The sequence below is a fragment of the Suillus subalutaceus genome, assembly GCF_016647625.1.
Source record: "Suillus subalutaceus strain FC151 chromosome Unknown DFJ58scaffold_480, whole genome shotgun sequence".
Taxonomy (NCBI): domain Eukaryota; kingdom Fungi; phylum Basidiomycota; class Agaricomycetes; order Boletales; family Suillaceae; genus Suillus; species Suillus subalutaceus.
The window spans coordinates 1-19512 of NW_024540729.1; the positions used below are offsets into that span (position 1 = coordinate 1).

The 19512-nt window shown below is 47.9% G+C and overlaps 2 protein-coding genes across 2 annotated transcripts; one reads left to right on the plus strand and one right to left on the minus strand.

The window, feature by feature from the left end:
• Window positions 1–2690: 2690 nt before the first annotated feature.
• DFJ58DRAFT_711729 (uncharacterized protein) lies at window positions 2691–5603 on the minus strand (the record flags this gene model as incomplete). Its single annotated transcript, XM_041383842.1, has 4 exons — window positions 2691–3144; window positions 3204–4890; window positions 4941–5231; window positions 5292–5603. 4 exons carry the CDS (start codon window positions 5601–5603, stop codon window positions 2789–2791), a joined length of 2646 nt encoding a protein of 881 aa, XP_041234914.1. The 3' UTR covers window positions 2691–2788.
• A 2456-nt stretch (window positions 5604–8059) lies between these two features.
• DFJ58DRAFT_828896 (uncharacterized protein) lies at window positions 8060–9059 on the plus strand. Its single transcript, XM_041392207.1, has 5 exons — window positions 8060–8145; window positions 8204–8350; window positions 8412–8606; window positions 8655–8824; window positions 8886–9059. The coding sequence occupies exons 2-5, from the start codon at window positions 8312–8314 to the stop codon at window positions 8974–8976; spliced, it is 495 nt and encodes a 164-aa protein (XP_041234915.1). The 5' UTR covers window positions 8060–8145; window positions 8204–8311; the 3' UTR covers window positions 8977–9059.
• The last annotated feature ends 10453 nt before the right edge of the window (window positions 9060–19512 follow it).

Consider the following 19512-nt stretch of genomic DNA (forward strand, 5'->3'; position numbering starts at 1 on the left):
CCTCAAGCAGATGCGCAGCGGCAAAGGTGAGCACTCTTTCGCACTCACGGGGACTGGAGCGTGAGGCTGAGAAGGTCCCTTGTGCTGACAATAAATTTGCTTTGTGTTTGTCCTCCTCGCATCCGCGATGATTTAGCCAAGCTCGTTCTCATTGCTGGTAACTGCCCGCCACTACGCAAGTCTGAGCTCGAATACTATGCCATGTTGTCGAAGACGACCGTGCACCACTTCTCTGGCACGAACGTCGCACTTGGCACTGCTGCCGGAAAGCTTTTCCGTGTCGGGTGAGTGGTTCCGTATATTTCGATCCGTCACTCGAGCTAAACGGATTATCTCAGGGTCATGACTGTCAGCGATCCTGGAGATTCTGATCTCCTCACCTTTGCAGAGGGAAACGCTGCATAGACCCAAAATTGCGATGAGATGCCGGGAGTATAGGTTTATGCGCTCTATTATAGCCATATTTCGCGCATCGGCATGATAGCTCTTATGTTTACTACATGTCGGTATGATTCATGCGATGTAAGGAAACTGCAAAATTTTCAGAGGATATATTCTATCCTCTGGTCTGTGTCCTCTATCCGCGAGCGAGCAAGAATTGTACATTGGCAGCTATGCCCGATCCATTGGAAGGGCCGTGAACAGTAGTGCGAAGGCCCACGGGCAACCCACAAGTCTCAGGGTCCACCGAACGAAAAATGTATTCAATCAGTTGCATTATGCATAAACCTCGAGAACCCGTGCTGTGACTGACTGATCGGGAAAAACAGCGAGAAAGAAAGGTCATATTGAGACATCCGCCGCAGCAAGGGTAGTACAATACTACGATTATTTGCAGCGTAGAGTATAGCACCAGTCACGGTAGCTGTATGGGACAATGATGACAGTACACGACGACGAACAGTACATGATGCGACAACGATAATAGCCAATCAACAACCATGGTTCTCTGTCTCTCACCGCTACATTCGCAAGACTTCTCCATTGACCACTCCATCTTTCGCAAGCTCTCCAAATTTCCGCTCGAAGATGGAGATGCCGATGGTCGTAGGAACGAAATCATCACGCGGAGGTGGGCGAGGCATGGATTGAGGATACGAGAGCCTTTGGTTCTCGTTTAATAATGGTAGCTTCCTTCGTAGGTTGAGGACAATTTCCTTCGATTGCTGGGACGGACTCGGTACTGGGCGGACCAGATCATCGAGTGGAATGATGTGGTTCGAATCTGAGTCATCCTCGTCTGGCGCATCTAATCGTCTCCATTTTCGGGTAATTGGTTCTGCCGACGCGAGTGAACCGAATGGTTTGTGAGGTGGCAGTGAGACGAGAGGAATAGTGAACTGCCAATTGTGTAGTTTATGTTGCGACGGCAATGGTGGGGGATGAGTCATAATTCGTCGTGATGGTGGTGCAGTAGCAACGAGCTTGTCAAAGGCCCGAGCCATGGGCATATTGACGAGATCTTCATGATCAGTCTCGAAGTGAGACTTGAGTTGAGATGCTCGCGGAAAAACTCGCTCACAATCTGAAAAAGACGAAGCTGAGAACGAAGTAGATTGCCATTTTTAGAGTGAGACATACCTCGAACTGGACAACTAATTGTGAAACGAGACAGATGGCTGAGGTCCACATGTGCTTTGAGTGCCTCTTTTGTGGCATGCACACGACCTGCACATCTCAGATATTGACATTGGTACTGTCCCTCCTGCAAGTACAGCAGATAAGCAAAATAAGGTAAGTTGTGAGTGAAGAAAACTCACTATGTTAGATGTGCGATCACAATGTCTTAAGGTATGCTGTTTAATAGGGAGGCATATATTAGCACTGACCAGTAATGGAGGATGATGCAGATGAAATGGGTAAAGTGAGTGAATACTCACTCCAAGAGCACTTTAGAAAACCTTCAGCATGGCCACTCAGCACTGTTGACTTGAGAGCAAAGTATGACAGCTGAAGATTTGCTAAAGTACCCCTGGAGAGGAGTACAGCTCAGTACACCACCATCAGAACATCTATGACTAGTATCTACATCTACAGTAGATCAAGAGCTGATCTAAATTCACCTTTGTCAGATTAGACCAACTGTTGAGAATAACTGTACACCCTTCCCACTCGCATGGCATAGGTTTGATTACTTGGTGAGCAATATTAGGGATTTCATGGGGGAAAGGAGAAGATATGAGGGCCCAGCAACCTCAGACATCTAACAGAAGTTTGGTGATTGAAAAAGTTGAACAGTGTTTTTCATGACAGAAATAAACATAGGTAAACATTCATGACCACCTTGTCACTGCAGTTCCGAGGATGACTAATGTCTTCGCCATGTATTGCTGACCGAATTCCCTCAAATATCTAATGACTAAAACCATGGCAGGGTGTTGTTGATTCTCGCCTCTGCCAAAACATACCACATTGTCTGTGAAGTGTTACATAATCATTCAAGACCAACTCCCTGTGGTTATGAGTTCTAGTAGCTAGAGAAGACTAGGGAAGACTTTGGTATTAATTGAACTGACTCATTTGTAAGGTACATGTATAGTATATACTCTGATCCGCCAATATGAAGTTACTGGTCCATAAGCTCTAAGGTTTGACTTTGTTCTTGCTCAGCGCTGTTGCTGACAAATAACCTCCGTTCCAGCCATTAGTCACTACATCAGGAAAAACCTCCCGGAGGAAAAAACACATAATTTTGATAAAACGATGTAATTCAGAGAATTCTATGTAATTACAAGTATTAAGATAAAACTAGCTGAAAGACGATAAAGCACAATGAGATTCTCGATAATCATTTGAATAAAGAAAAAGTATATCTATCTATGTATGAATTCAACCAAAAAGTATTACAATTATCGAGAACCGTATCACTCGTCCACTCTCGCGGGACAACAGCTCCAAAATTCGGCATCAGATGGACACTACGCACAATATTGGCCAATGGCACGATACTTGCTACTTTTTCACCACCGCGCAATGATCGCGAGAGCTTGTAAAGTCCGTGATGTCGATCGGGAACCGAAGTGAATGGTTCAAACCATTCGATGTAAGCGAAGTGAGTGGGAACCTTGACTGTTGGCGAAAACAGGAGTGGAACTGATTTTGAGGGTAACGAGAAAATGACTCGCACTTGCCCAACGCGGACTCCTAGATTCAGACGACTGTGAGTGACTCCATCCTTAGCAAATAGTGGTGGCGAAACGTACCTTCTATACTAACAACATCTGGATTCCCAGAAATACTCACCAGAGCAGTATCTGAACGGCGAGGCCGCAGACTCGACCCTGAGTTGCATTGTGGTCTGGCATGTACAGAGTCCAACGTGGCTGTTGCATCACCGTGACCACGAGCGTCTACTGAGAGCCACTTTACCCTGTGAAAAACGGGGAGAGTTCGGAATGGGAAATGGACGTCCTGCGCTAACACATCCAGTGTTTGACTACGGAGGGGGATAGGATCACTGGCATGATTGAGTTGAGTGATATAGCGTGCAAGCGCTTCACGGAAATAGGTAGCACCGTAATCTTCGATGAGCTTGTCTATACTGACGGCCTTTGCAGTAGGGTGCTTTGAAACAGATTGAAGCCGACGAAAAGTCATATTGGGGGGGCGCGAATGGTAAGGCATAGTCTCTTCGGCACCAGCACATCGCCAGTTGATATACTTGTCATGGCGCATAATCTTCTCCTTGCGCTCGAGCCACCGCGTCATCTGCACAAATTCATCTTTGTGATTTGTAGCACGGTAAGCGTCCTTCGCGAAATCGATGTGAAGTCGTTCGGTATACTCAGTGTTATAGTTGTCCGTCGTACCAAACATCATAATCATGGCAGAATAGTGGCGAGCGGCATGCAGTTTAGGTAAATTGAAATTAGAACGGATACCGAGGTCAATGAAGATATCCTTATTCTTGTGGAAAAGGTCGAGTGCGTCATCCAGGAGCTGTAGTGACTCCAAGCTATGACATGGATATTGAGCAAGATAGAGGAAGTCCAGTAGGCCTTGCACTGCTCGTAGAAGACGGCCCGCATTTAGATTATTGGGCAAACGGATGCCGATGACGATGCCAAGGAGAAAACGGCAGATTTGAGCGTGTTCAGTTCCGCTTATACGCGACAAGCAGGTGATACCCTTGCTGAACAAATGTATATGGTGATTGGGAGGAAGACGGCGACACCGAGCGTCAATTTCGGCTCCTCCGCACGCGGCTGATAACCAACCTAAGAGATGCTTTATCAAGCCTTGATATAATTGATGTAACACGTCTGGTGTGATTGCACGGAATATGTTGGTGAATGGGAGATCTTCCCAGAAAGGATGGACAATGGGCTTGATGCCTGCTGCCGCGCAAGCACGTACAAATGATAGATTCCCTTCGTCAAGGGCAGCGAGGGCATCTAGCACCTTGGTTAGATTCCGTAGATGAAAAGGAGCCGTGTTGCTACCCGTGTCGTCCGCGTCCACGTCGCATTTTGGGCACTCTCCAAACTTGATCCCAGTCACAAGAAGCTGTTCTGGGTAGTCACCCACAAAGCTGGCAAATAATGGGTGGCAACGGCGGAGGGCACCATCCCCACTAGCCATACGAAGTCCATCTACTCCTATGGACTTCAGCGGAGCGAGAACACGACGCAAGCATGCGTGATAAAGGTTTGCCAAAGTCCGGCGGCGTGAAGCTTTGTTGGTGATATGCTGAAGGCGTGTACAAGGTAAATAAGCTAGAAGTATATGTGCCCCACGCGAAGGCTTGCGTCGTATTTCCTTCGGGATGTTGCCAATGGTGAGATACACAGGATAGACGGACTTGTTGCGGAACAATGTGACTTGTGTTTTGTCGGACGAGATAATGATGGGAATGATGGTGCCGCCTGGATTATCCTTGTCGAGTTTTTTCTAAAGTATTGTAAGTATCATATCTCATACAGACATAATGTCATTCGTACCTGTGTATCCCACCACCATTTGCCGGTGTGCATATCATGAAAGAGACGAATCGTCTCGTCTTCATCAGAATAATGCCGCTCAGGCGCAAATGCTAGATATTTGGCAAAGTCCGGATCACCATACAACGACTTGACACATTCGATGACGTCGCGATAATAGATGTCAAACGCTTCTCCAGCGACCACGATCTGCTCACGTTTGAACTTAGGACGGCCAGTCGGAAGCCCATGGTCGACAATAGCGTTCAGCTCATTCGCATTCTTGAACGAGAGTGATAAGCGTTCACTGATCTGAGAATCAAAATCATTAGTTAGTACAACAACTTTCGGAACAAATAGTATCCAACTCACCCCCTCGATTGCAAGCAAATCTGACAATGCCGTCGAACTCAGACCACGAAGCTTGGCCCATCTGGCGACCTCCCATTCCATCTTGGATGCAAAAGGGTGATACACATTCTCCTCCTCATTGGCCAGATGCGCCTCGTATTCTGCGTTTGCAGCACAACCGTGTGTTATTTGCTGACCAGCACGCAGATCTGGGTAGGGCACCACCACGCAACCACGCTGCCCTTGCACACGTGCTTGAATATCCTGGTGAGCACGGCGTTGATCTTCCCAGCCAGCTTCATCTTCATCGGCCAAATCCTTGATGGCATCCATGGTCGCGTCCTCGACTCGATCTTCAACGGGAGGCTCCCATTCAGGTTCAAAATTCCACCCCTCATCATCATCCTCGTCCCCAGCCTCAGCCTCGCCCCCAGCCTCAGCCTCGTACCCAGGCTCGTCAACCTCGTACCCAGGCTCGTCAATCTCATACCCAAACTCGTCAACCTCGTACCCAGGCTCGTCTTCTGCAGTCGGCTCGTCAGGCTCATCTCGTTGGTCCCTGGTATGTACTTGGGAGCGCGACTGATGGTACAGTGCTCGACAATGTGGGTTGCGGCTCTTGGCCAGATGTTGACTGAGACCAGTTACCGTGAAATCGTCACGGGAACAAGCAGGGCATTGAGTGGACATAGCTATGTTGCTGCGATCTTGGAGATAAGGGCCTTGAGTGTGAGTAGAACTAGAGTAGAGGAGGTGGATCAGTCTCCAATGAACAATACACCTTGTAAGACGATATACCTTGAGTGCGCGATGCTAAAATTTCCAGGGAGCGAAAACTTCTGGGGAGTGAGACCGTAACGACAGCACCATGAGGACATCCCACTAACCTAATCAAGGGGGGTTCAGGTAATCCAGGGCCTGTACAACCAGCTGGTCGGCCGTGACGCGGTTGTTGATTCCAGCGCTGGTCAGCCATGACGCGGTTGTTGATTCCAGCGCTGGTCGGCCATGACGCGGTTGTTGATTCCAGTGCTGGATGGCCGTGACGCGGTTGTTGATTCCAGTGCTGGTCGGCCATGACGCGGTTGTTGATTCCAGTGCTGGATGGCCGTGACGCGGTTGTTGATTCCAGTGCTGGTTGGCCGTGATGTGGTTGTTGATTCCAGCACTGATAAGCGCCAGACAATCCTGGCCGTCCTTTGAAAATTTCAAAACAAAGTTACAAATGAACACCTGAGGTAACGAGTGTCAGCTTATATGAACCTGGGCGCATGGAATGAGCTCACCATTTCAACTGCCTCCCTGGGCGACGCCCCTTGAAACTGGGGCCACGCACTAAAATTTCACGGAGCCCTCCGAGTCTGAGGCTCGACTCTTTTTCCTTCCAACGTTCTTCGTTAGCTTGTTGTCGCACCTTTCAATCTATATACAATGTCCGCACCTCCTCAGTCTCGTGGTGAGTGACGAGTCCACGCCAACAACTCACCATCAGCGTAGTAGACTCACTGGGTGTCCATAGAGCCGCGAAATGCAAAGAAAAAGGCTATGGAAAATGCAGGTAAGCATGCGAGTCTTGACCGAAAATTGATACTCACCTCCAACTTGAGTATGGATGCCTACTAAGTCGGCAAGGAAAGTCGCTCGTCAACTTGAGGCGTCTCCAGACCCACCATCAGCTGCCATTGCGAAGCCTAAACAAGTCAAAGAGAAAAAGATCAGCATCGGTGATCTTTGTTTGATGCCATATAAGCCAACTACTCACCTCGAATCAGTTAATGTGCCGCGCACAAACTTGAAAGTAGATCCCGCGCCAACCACTGCCAGCCTTGCTCGTAGCAACAAAGGTTTAGTACCTGCGAAACTGAGTGAGTCACAAATGAAACATAAACATTGGTACTAACCTTAGTGGCCCATGATAGAGCGCAAACATACCAGCGCCAGTGTTACAGAAGACGAGGAGGAGGATGGCGAAGAATCTGATGGCAGCCTTGCGGACTTGGAACGTGATAAGCCTCAGAGGCCTCAAGGTTAGTCATGATGATGATGGCGTAACTTACTCACATGACCGTGTACACGTGACAGCCATTTATGGTCGTCCTCGCAAACTCTGTCGCACATACGCCATGCGTGACGTCTCTGCGTTATTCGAGTCTGACGAAGATCAGGAGGAGGAAAATGGTAGCGATTCTGACGCTGACCGTGAGGAGAGTGAGGGTGAGCCTGGGGATCTGGAGTCAACCGCCATGATGCTCTCTGACGAGGTGAGTGAAAGTTGTTTACTTCAATATAAGCTGTAGTACTCACCACAGTCACGGTGACGGCGTGTCTCAAGGTCCCTTCGCTTGTCGGCAACGTTAAAGTCAACTTGAAGTCAACGCAGGTTAAATCCCGTGGCAAAACCCAGTCTGCCCATGATGCCAAACAAGCTGCAGAGGTGAGTCATGGTGTATACTATGTATTGAACTGACACAATCTTTAGATTCCAACCTGGCGCGATTTCGACAACGCTGAGTCCACTGACGGAACCACTACTGCTTGTGGCGAGTCCTCTGAGCCTTACTCTAGCGATGTCGAAGGTGCTCCGGAACCCAACTCTGCACTGACTCGATCGGCTCAGACCGTTGCTGCTCTCGTTCGAACGGAGAAGGGACATGTCAAATTACTTGATCAAAATAACGAGACTCGGCGAGTAGTGCGGGATGCGATTATTGATGCCAAAGGTTACATCATCTTTGTCGATGCTTATCCTGAGCTAGTCGACAAAAACCAAGTTGCACTGCAGTCTCTACTAACAGTGGCTGCGAATCGTGGAGTACACGCCATCAAAGAACGTCTTCAAACCGATGCGCAGTATGCGGCTCACCTCGCTAGTTTAGTAAGTCCTTTGCGTGTCTCAATTTTTCTTATGTTTTAACTATCTTTCATTACTTGAGGTGGAGCCTCGCATTCCGTTACTGCGCCGTGACCTTAAAGTCGCCGCGTGCACCAACATTGATACTTACTTTCGGCTCAGCAATAATGTGGTCAAGGCAAAGAAATTGATGGAGCAGCATGCGTATATCTATGCATTGAAGTTTGATGTAAGTAAATTTGTCCTTCGGTCTTCGCTGCTAGCCTCTGACTAACATTCTTCATCAACAGTTGAACGACGATGCTTCACCCATAGGCAAAAAACCCTACCAGGGTGACCTGCTGATCTTTCTCATATACGAGGCAGTCTTTAGCGGTCCGAAGTCTATCGGCATCAAGTTCGTCGAGCGCTTTGCCAAACTGGCGAACAACAAGGGCAATCGTCCTGAATGCCCCATTCCGTTACTCGCACTTGTGGCAACAGCGGTACCATCCTTTCTACCAATCTCTGTGCTATATTGATTCGTTTTACAGGTCTATGCAGCCCTTTTCTGGAAGACACTCGGCTCACCAGGGAAGTTTAACTTTACAGGGAATCAATTCAGCGAGACGTATGTGTTTCATGTCAAGTTCCTCGAGGACTTGAAGCGGGATGCACCGGGAAAGTTTCATTGCATGATGGCTGATATTTACGAAGCTGTACAGTAAGTTTTACAGGTATTCATGGTGCCATTTCAACTCGGATACTGACTCTGCTACTCGAAGGACCTTGAAACGGAAGGGGAACGATCATTTCGTTAATGAGCATCGAGATGCACTGGGGCTACTCGACCTGGATGGAATGGCAGATGATTAGGTCCTGTATTCATGCTGATCTATACCTGTAAACATCCCAGATTCGTGTATCACACCTTAATTTGCCTAGTCCTCCAAGTTGGCTGTGTTATGTATATCCTTTGATCAAATATTAGTCTTTTTTGCTCGTAATACCATCTAATGTGCGCGATTCGCTATGCTACGTTCGAAATATATTCTCTGAATTTCTCGATATTGCCTTTGAATTCATGATAATTATCCTTTATATACAAGGGAGTAAAAAAGTCTTTCTAAACTAAGTAATCATTCTAAAGCCCATAATTTGAGATAATTCAAGAGGATTACCGAGAATTATCATAGTTTAAAGTAATTTCCTGGGGGAGGGTTTTCCTGATGTAGTCAGCGTTGGCGCTTGCGCTTGTAGTATGACTGACTGTGTCTGACTCCAACACTCCCATCACAGTTAGGCTGGCAGACTCGTTACCCGGGTCATTGACACTCGTGGCATCATCCTTGGCTGAACACAATTTTGAGTAATGGTCGTTCTTCACAGGACATCTCTAGGCTTAGCAAATTCTGAAGTGTTGGAAGTCACATCTGTATCCACACTATATATGAAGCACTGTGCCCCATGGCAGTCAGTCAACAAAAAAGCTTGCTTTGACACCCATACCTCAGCAGTGCACTCACCAGAGTCTGTTGGCCAGGGCAGGGATCCCACTGGCATATGTGGCCCAATACTATCCATTCTCATTCATTTCGGTTATATAATTTTGTTCCATCAGACTTGTAAAATTATTGACTGCATCTACTATCGCGCTCCAGTAAGAACTTTCAACCGTGCTTCAGCCGCACGGGCTCTTCGTTCCCGCTCCACCTTTGCCCTCAACTCAACAGTTAAACCGAGAACGCCATCAGCTGCGCCAGACGAACCTCCGAGTTTTCGGGAAGCGGTAGGGTCTTGAGAGCGAGGCTCCGGCTTTGTCTCCACCTGTTCGTCATCGACGTCAGACTGTTTACCCTCCCGTTCTCTCTCTCTGGCCTCCCGTTCCCGCATTTTCTCTTTCAGGCCTTTCTTCCTTTGTTTTTTCTTCTCGTCCCTCGCTTCTTCCTTTTCCTTGTTGAAGGTGCTCGGGACACGTGCCGCCCCAAACCAGTCCCACCAGTCAGGGTGATCTCCCGCGCACTGGCGAAAGACGTCACGGACTGCTCTTGTACGGGCCAAGTCATAGGCAGTACGACGCGAACCTGCCCCTTGTAGAGGAGGCGCGTCCGATGCGTCAGATTCATTCGCGGCTTTGTCTGCCTGATACACGTCTGAAGACGGAATGATGATAGTTGGATTGGCGTGCAGTTCGTACAGTAGCCAGCGTGTAACATCTTCCTGGCCTGATTGCACAGCGACCTGGAGCAACGATGCGCGCCTATCCCCTGTCCATTCCGGTATTAGGGCATCGACGCCACCGAGGGAAGCGCCTTCGCGCTCCCAGAAGGATCTGAGAGGCTCTGAACGACCTTTGCTAATCATATCTAGTAATCGAGACCACTTCTCACGGTAGGCTTCCTCCTCTTTAGTCAATCGTTGTGGTTTTGCCTTTTCGGGCGCCGCAGCGGGCGCGGTGGAAGGCGTAACTTTGGGCTTGGGCAAGGAGGCAAGCAACGCTTCGTCCTGCGCTCGAAGCGCTTCCTCTGTAAGGTGTGATGTCTTCACTTGGGTGAGCTCCAGGAGACATCGCACAAGCTCAGATTGAGTCTGTAAAGTAGAAAAATAAGAATCGTGCAAGCGACGCGCCAAAGAAAAACGTACGGGTCGGCGCGTTGGAAAGGGGAAGGTCCTCAGACGATCGTCTCCTTTGTTGATGACGCAATTTTCGTAGTCGAGGAAGATCCGCCTATTAGAGACACTAGCACGTAACCAAATTCTTTCGCAGTCCTGAATGTCATCAGCCCAGTCAAGAAGAAGGTTGCGAATGTCCTAGGAGTGCATATTTAGCTATAGCGAGAAAAAGTAAGGCCCACTCACATCTCGGAGAGCTTGCTCGCCATAACGACGAAGCATGGCACCTGCACTGATGGCAGCACCCTTGGAATTGTCATTTACCGATTGCGAACCACCTTGTTTGCGGCGAGCTAGACGCGAATTTTCAGTATAACGAATAAGACGATCATAAGTATACCTACTAGTGTAACGGTGAAATGTCTTCTGTTTCAAGATTGACATCTGCGGCTTGGGTTTTGGCGGTTTCTTCTTCGCCTTTGCAGAGACAGTGGAATCCTGGTCTTCTGCAGGCCTACTGACTTCCACTATTGCGCCTGCAAAGTGACCTCCGGCAACCATAAACATAGCCCACTTGCGTCCACCTTTCACACGTTCTTGAATTTTCTTCAGCTCCGTCAAGTACGACGGAGCAGGGGTATCCGTTGGAAATAGCATTCTGTACACCCCGATTTGAGTGGATGGAGGCGAATGAAACCAAGAAACCGCTGTAAGTGGTGTTTGTCGCTCCTCGCTGGGCGAAGGCGATCTCGACGTTGGCTTGATTTTGCTGACGAGGGCCTTGACTGCATCGGAATCATCAGAACTCTCGTCAGATGATGCAGACCCTGAAAGGGAATCTTCAAGCCCTAGCTTATACAGGACAGGCTTAGTCAAAGTGAATGACGAGCAGTTGGAAGTGCCTACCGTCAACAAGCTGCGCGAAGGCTGGCTCCGTCACAGGGCTGCCGCCCCTCAGGCGAATCTTTACATTGTATCGATGCCAATCGGATCGAAAATGAGATCGTTGCTCAGTTACGTCTGCAAATGTCGCTCCAAGACAAATGTTACACGCTCTCGCGTTGTCTGATACTGGAGGAGCTGTTTGTACGAGAGTCGAGACTTCCGGGGGTGGTCGACTGATTAGATTCCGAGGTGTAAGGGTCTCCAGCAATTCGGGAGGCAACGAAAAGACATGGTATCTCTGGGCCATTTGCGCTGGTTTTGTTATGAGTCTGTTGACAAAATCTGAGCAAAAATAATGGTAATATAGGGCAAACCACGGACCCGTTAAGATGACTGTCACTGTAAGAGTCACTAATGCCATACTATTTCGGAGATAACCGAATTTAGTACCTAGACTGATTGGCTACCAAAATAGTTTTACAACCGTATCATCATGGTGTCTGCAGATTTCGCAGAACGGCCAGTCGAGAAGCTCGTGCTGTTCGATGTCGATGACACGTTATCGCCCCCACGTAAGGTAATTCAGCTTCCCGACGACTACCACACTTGATGTCGAGATCTCGCGACAGGGGGCATCTCCAGAAATAATTCAACTCCTGCGCGACCTCAGAAAGCAGGTCGCTATAGGCTTTGTTGGCGGGTCTGATCTCGTCAAGATATCTGAACAGCTCAGTATTGGCGATTTCAATGGTGCGAGACTCGTCCCATTGACTGCTAAGATACTCACACGCATTCGTAGTTCTGGAGGAGTTCGACTTTGGGTTCGCTGAGAACGGCCTTACCGCGTATCGACTCGGAAAGCCGCTGGAGTCGCAGTCCTTCATCAAAACGGTAGGCGAAAAGGACTATCAGGAGCTGGTCAACTTCATCTTGCACTACATTGCTGACATGAACATCCCGATCAAACGGTGAATTTCTATGATCCTTGGCTGTCGATCAGCCCATTCACTTGCAAATTTCAGTGGAACGTTCGTCGAATTCCGCAAGGGCATGATCAACGTCAGCCCTATTGGCCGCAATGCAACGTGGGTTCACTTACGTGCTATTCCCTGAACTTGTATGAACACCCCTGGACTCCGCAGTGTCCAGGAACGCAATGATTTCGAGGCTTATGACAAGGTAGCAACATTAGAAAATCATTCATTATCATACTCACTGATTCTCTGCAGGAACACCACGTTAGGGCCGACTTTGTGGAAATCCTCCGGGAGAAATTCAAACGACTGAATCTAACGTTCTCTATCGGTGGCCAGATATCATTTGATGTCTTTCCACACGGGTGGGACAAGACTTACTGCCTTAGACATGTCGAGAAAGATAACTTCGAAGAAATCCACTTTTTCGGGGACAAGACGAGCAAGGTAAGAGTCGAATTTCTTACTAGGCGAAATTTTGTCCCCTTGACAATTTCTGTGAAGGGGGGGTAACGATTACGAGATCTTCAGCGATTCTCGCACTGTCGGGCATACTGTTAAGAGTCCTGCAGATACGATGAGAATCTGCACAGAGCTCTTCCTGTCATAATGTGCTCGATGTAAGTTCAAGGCCCATGGACTCGCGTAGAATTGGGGATAACAGTTACAACTATACCAATGATTCTTTGTTATTGTACATGGACTAGTCTATAGTAGATAGCCATTGTATGTCGAACTTGTGGACCATGACGAATTGTGTACATAAGCGAACAAATACGACCATACGTGTTTCTACTCAAAACGCGTGCCTTCAAGTCTTATTAGTGACCAGATCTACATCGACTATATTTACTCGGCACGCTTGTGGCACGCCGTTGTCTGTACTCTTCCTCTCATCTACTGAAACGTGACGATGGTTGGCCCGACGAATTCCACACGGCAAAATCAGCCAATGGCGCGCACGCGGTAAGGATGAGAGCGCGTCACAAACGTCCTTACTCTCAGATATATGTTTTGACAGTACCAAGCCGGATGTAAACTCAGAACCTGCCGCGAAAAGGCGCAAATTAGCTCTATCCAACTCCCAGAAAACGCATGATTCATCCTTTGCAGACGTATTGGAACAGCTGAGTCAGGACAGAGCACATGACGGTGTTGGTATGTAGCATGGAGAATTCTCCAGCACTTTGATTATTGATAGTTCGAACAGCTGCAGAGGGTGGGGCTGATAGCTGGGCCCGTCCGAATCTTCCATCCATTAATGAGAAGCGGAATAGTATCGGTGTGTACACATGTTGCCTCACTCATCAACTTACGGTGCTACTCCTTTCAGTTTTTCAGCAATTGATATCGACGAAGCAACGGACTACAGCAATGGGTCTATCGTATTGAGGTTGTTTGGGGTGACCGAGGTACCTCCTTTATACTTGTGCCTTTACGTAGCTCTCAAATCACCTTGCAGGACGGAAACAGCGTACTCGCATATGTCACTGGGTTCCTTCCTTACTTCTATGTCGCTGTCCCTCGCGGCTTTGATGAGTCAGACATGGACGCATTTGCAGATCAGTTAAACGTATGCATTGTGGTGACGCATAAGGTATACCGTGGCTGAACTTGCCTACAGAAACAGGCTCAAGGCAACTTCGTGAGACAAATAGAGATCGTCAAGCGGCGCAGCCTTTGGGGCTATCGTGGAGACGACTGGATCCCTTTCATGAAACTTACAATATCCGAACCGAGAAATCTCCCGAAATTCGAGATGAGTTTTTCGTTCTGCACCAATGCTTTCTGCATGTACTAATTATTTTTTTGACCAATACGCTTGTTTGAGAGGGGCGAGTGTGGGTTTCGAGACTTTTTCCCCACCGGACAACCTTGTTCAACGTTCGAGAGTAATATTGCGTACACCCTTCGTTTCATGATCGATACCAAGGTATGGATACATGTGTCGCAAAACCTCTGAAATGACAATTCTGTAGGTTGTAGGCATGAACTGGATTGAGATTCCTGCCGGTCAATACAAACTTGTGTCCGAGAAAGACAAGAAATCCACATGTCAAATCGAGCTTAAAGTCAGGTAATTTTCACTTCGTTTTGTCGTGTATATAAATGTCTGATGATATTTTGCGCCAGGTGGGATGCCTTCATCTCGCACCCACCGGAAGAAAACTGGCAGAAGTTTGCACCTCTTCGTATATTGAGCTTCGATATCGAGTGTGCTGGACGGAAGGGCATTTTCCCCGAGGCACAGGTTGATCCAGTCATCCAGATCGCTAACATGGTGACGAGGCAAGGTATGGGATCTGAAGTTTTTTCTGTATATTCACTCATCGCTGGATTCCAAGGCGAGACCAAGCCGTTCATTCGCAATATTTTCACTTTGAATACATGTTCACACATTGTCGGCTCACAAGTGATGTCGTTTGACGATGAGGCTGAGATGTTGCAGGCCTGGCGAGACTTTATTGAAGAGGTTGACCCGGATCTTGTCATCGGGTACAACATTGCAAACTTCGATTTTCCATATCTCATGGATCGAGCCAAGCATCTCAAGGCAAATAAGTTCCCTTTTCTTGGTCGCATAAAGGGTACGCATCTCTGTTTGCTGTGATAAGATCATACTTATTTTGTTTTAAAGGTTCCAAAACTCAGACGAAGGAAACGCATTTCTCTTCAAAGGCATACGGGCAGCGCGATTCCAAAGATACAGAGCTAGAAGGTCGACTACAACTCGACGTTCTGCAATTCATGCAACGTGAACACAAGCTACGTAGTTATACCCTCAACTCCGTCTGTGCACAGTTCCTTGGTGAGCAAAAGGAGGATGTGCACCACTCCGTTATCACAGAATTGCAGAATGGTACCCCAGAGTCCAGACGTCGGCTGGCCGTCTACTGTTTAAAGGTGATCGAGTCTTTTTTGCGTCGTCTTTGTCGTTCTTATAGTTGCTACAGGATGCATATCTCCCCCAGCGACTGGTGGACAACTCATGTGCTTCATCAACTACACTGAAATGGCACGTGTCACGGGCGTTCCCTTCAACTACCTCCTTTCCCGTGCCAGTCCATTAAGGTGCTTTCCAGCTATTTCGCAAGGCCAATGAAGAGGGATATGTCATCCCTGTTATGAAGGGCGAGGGTTCGGATGAGCAATACGAAGGTGCCACTGTCATCGAGCCGAAGAAAGGGCTACTAGACAACACCGATTGCAACTCTTGATTTTAGCTCCTTGTATCCGTCCATCATGATGGCACATAATTTGTGTTATACGACGCTCCTCGAAAAGAGTACCAGTGATCGCTTTGCAGCTTGTCAAGGACGTAGACTATATCCAACCCCCCAATAACGGTATGTTAGAGCTGTTGGATATGTAGTTTGCAGATCAGTCGGCTAATGTTTCTATTTAGATTTCTTCGCTACTACGGCAAAACGAAAGGGTCTACTACCTACTGTCTTGGAAGATTTGATCTCTGCTCGTAAGCGTGCGAAGGCAGATCTCAAGAAGGAGACCGATCATCCAAGCGTGCAGTCTTGGACGGTCGTCAGCTTGCTCTGAAGGTGCTGTGGATTCAGCTAGTACAGCGACCCTATCTGATCTCAGTGAATTGCAGATCAGTGCCAACTCTGTTTATGGGTTCACTGGTGACGACGATTGGAAAATTGCCCTGCCTTCCTATCTCCTCCAGTGTGACAGCATATGGGCGTCAGATGATCGAGAAAACTAAGCAGGTAAGTCGTAGTCTGTCCGCCAGTGAACACCCGACCAATAACCCTTTGTAGGAAGTTGAAGCAGAATTCTCCATCAATAATGGACACGCTTATAATGCCGAAGTAATTTATGGTGACACTGACTCTGTCATGGTCAAGTTTGGGCCTGCGGAGCTGAAAAGGTCATGGCTCTCGGTTCGTACCAACCAGCAACCTAACTCGCATGCAATTTAAACTATTCTACAGGAGCGGAGGCGGACGGATTTTGTGACGGTGAAATTTTGTCAGACCTAATCAAGCTCGAATTCGAGAAAGTTTATTACCCGTATCTTCTCATCAGCAAGAAGCGGTACGCTGGACTTTACTGGACAAAGCCAGACCAAATGGGACAAGATGGACTCAAAGGGGATCGAAGTTTGTCTTCATTTTCATAGTTTTACTGTGGATATACTGAATTAAGGAATCTAGACGGTCCGGAGAGACAACGTCGGCTGGTATCAACGGTCATACGAACTTGCCTAACATAAGATGTTGATCGATCGGAGACGTCAGAGCAGCTGAGGAGTAAGTACACGCTCTTTGTCTTTTGGTGCTAACTCAACTATCCCAGGTACACAAAGCGCGTGATATCAGATCTTCTGCAGAACAAGGTTGATATGTCCCAACTGGTGATTACAAAGGCTCTGGCCAAGCTGGTATGTGGATTTTGAACGAGAATGGTGCTGGTGCTCTAATGTCTGCAGATTATGCTGCGAAGCAAGCGCATGTGGAGTTGGCAGAGCGCATGCGGCAAACGTGACGCAGGTTTGTGACTGATTGGTTATCTGGTATATGTCCTGATATCCATGGTCAGGTTCTGCACCGGCCTTGGGTGACCGTGTCGCCTACGTTATTGTTAAGGGCATTAAAGGTCGAATTCCGCGTCAAGTATCATAGCTCTATGCGGACTTGGGGAATAGGTGCTGCTGCATACGAAAAATCTGAGGATCCCCTTTATGTATTGGAGAATAACATTCCCATCGATACCAATTATACCTCGAAAACCAGCTCTCCAATCCTCTTATGAGAATTTTTGAACCCATCCTGGGTGAGAAGGCAGCATCGTTGTGTATGTCGCTTCATTCGCTGCATGAATGTCTGCTTTTGATATGTTCCAAAGTATCTGGCGCGCACACCAGGACATCCAGATCGCAACTCCAACAGTTGGCGGTCTGATGAAGTTCGCAGTGAAGACGGTAACATGCCTTGGGTGCAAACTCCATGCGGTCGAATAACAGCGTAAAAGTAAGCCCAAACAAAGCGTCTGATCCTATCTCACTGCCGCCTTTGCTGCAGATGGTGCCGTGTGCAATAACTGCCGACCAAAGATCGGGGAGTTATATCAAAAGCAAATCACAAGCGCGTCGCAGCTGCAAGTACGGTTCTCGCGACTGTGGACGCAATGCCAACGTTGTCAGGGCTCTTTGCATCAAGTGAGGCTATGTTTGTTTTGCTTCGACTGTCATTGACACTGCGGTTGATAGGATGTGCTATGTTCGAGCAAGGACTGCCCGATATTCTACATGCGGAAGAAGGCACAAAAGGACGTGGAAGATGCGAACTCTGTCCTCGAGCGGTTTGATGCAGATCTGTGGTAGTTGATCTCGACGTATCGTTATTTTCGTTTCGCTTGGTTTTTCTGCACTGTTGTATCATTAATCATCCTAGCAATATTTCCTTCAAGTGTGGTCTAGCCTGATTTCTAAAGTGGTTGCAGGTACTGCGTTAAACGTCTGAACCTTGACCGCTGGAAGCTTAATGCAACTGACACGGACGGTCAACGGGGTGAGGGTCTTGATTGGAACAGCTGTGCGCGAGCACGAGCATCCTCCTTCCTCACCACCCCACTTTTTCCTCTCGGCTACCTGTTTGTAAACATCTGAAGCATAGTGTCTGTGGAATTGGGACGGGGACAGCTTGCTTTTACCAAGACCAACCCACTGTACGCATAATGTGCACCAGCCTTGGCAGTGCGCGTTGGATTTACACAGACCTCTGGTTAGTGGACCGTAGTGCTCAATCGTTCCTCAAGTGAGTCGATTGCCATATCCTACTCCTGCTTGTTCTGCCCTCAATCCTCCGGGCATTGCTCATTTAGTGGAAGCGGAAATTCGTGCTCCGTTTCTGCCACAACGTCCTCTGCATCCAAGTGTCCGACAGTTTCGGCCAAAGGATGGATCGGATCACGGTCACCTGTGCAAGCATTACCCATTGGTGAATCCCCAGACAACGTGTTGAGATCCTGGCCCATGTTCACTGCCGGACATTACCGCAAACTTAATCCTTGGTTGGGAATGTAGCATAGTCAATAGCTGTGCTGGACGACCATGTCACGCAATTTGAGATGCAGACGCGACTATGAACCGCGCTTTGAAATTGCATTCGTCGTCCTCAGTGCAACTTGAAGAGTATTTCCCCAGCATCAAAACACTTGTAGATGACTCGATATACTTAGCTAGTAATCGTCAAGCGTAAAATGTGAGCACTCAGTAGTTTCAAACAGGGGTGTCCCAGAAAGTGTATTAACAGTGAGTATACAACAAAGTATTATATCGAGCCATGAGCGTAAAGTCACAGCCTGAAAATTAAGAAAGAAGCCTTCTTCCAATGCAATGTACCGTTACATGTATCCATAATGATGGTGTGATGAGTTTGAACTGTACAGAAAAAAATATATGCAGCGTGCCCTGTCTTGCAAAACATCGAGTTGAATTGCATGGATGTGTGCATTAGAGATGATCTCTGTGATGCTTACCTCAGAGCGGTGGCATGCAAGCCGGAACCCAAGCGAGGACAGACGAAAGCTAATCCTCGGTCAAATCGAGGACCTCCATAGTGGTTTGCTGCCGTCGTGAGACCCCGCCTTCCAAACTAACACACGAGGACTTCCGGTCCTCAGATGAGGCCAACTGGGTTCGTAAATGCTGGAGCTCCATCTGCGAGATAAGAATGAGGTGAAAGGCCCGAAAAATGTCGAGGAGAGAGTTTACCTCAAGACGTTGAATTCGGGGCTTCACATTCTTTAAGCGCAATGGCAAATGTGAAGGCTCATAAGGTCCGTCAAAGATTTCGATTTCATCGTCATGATCTTTGCATCTTCCTTGCTTGAGTTATTTGACGTCGGCGGCGCTATGCCCATTGCCTGCAAGATGTCTGAGATTGAAAACGGTGTGAGTGGCAGATATGTGTAGAAA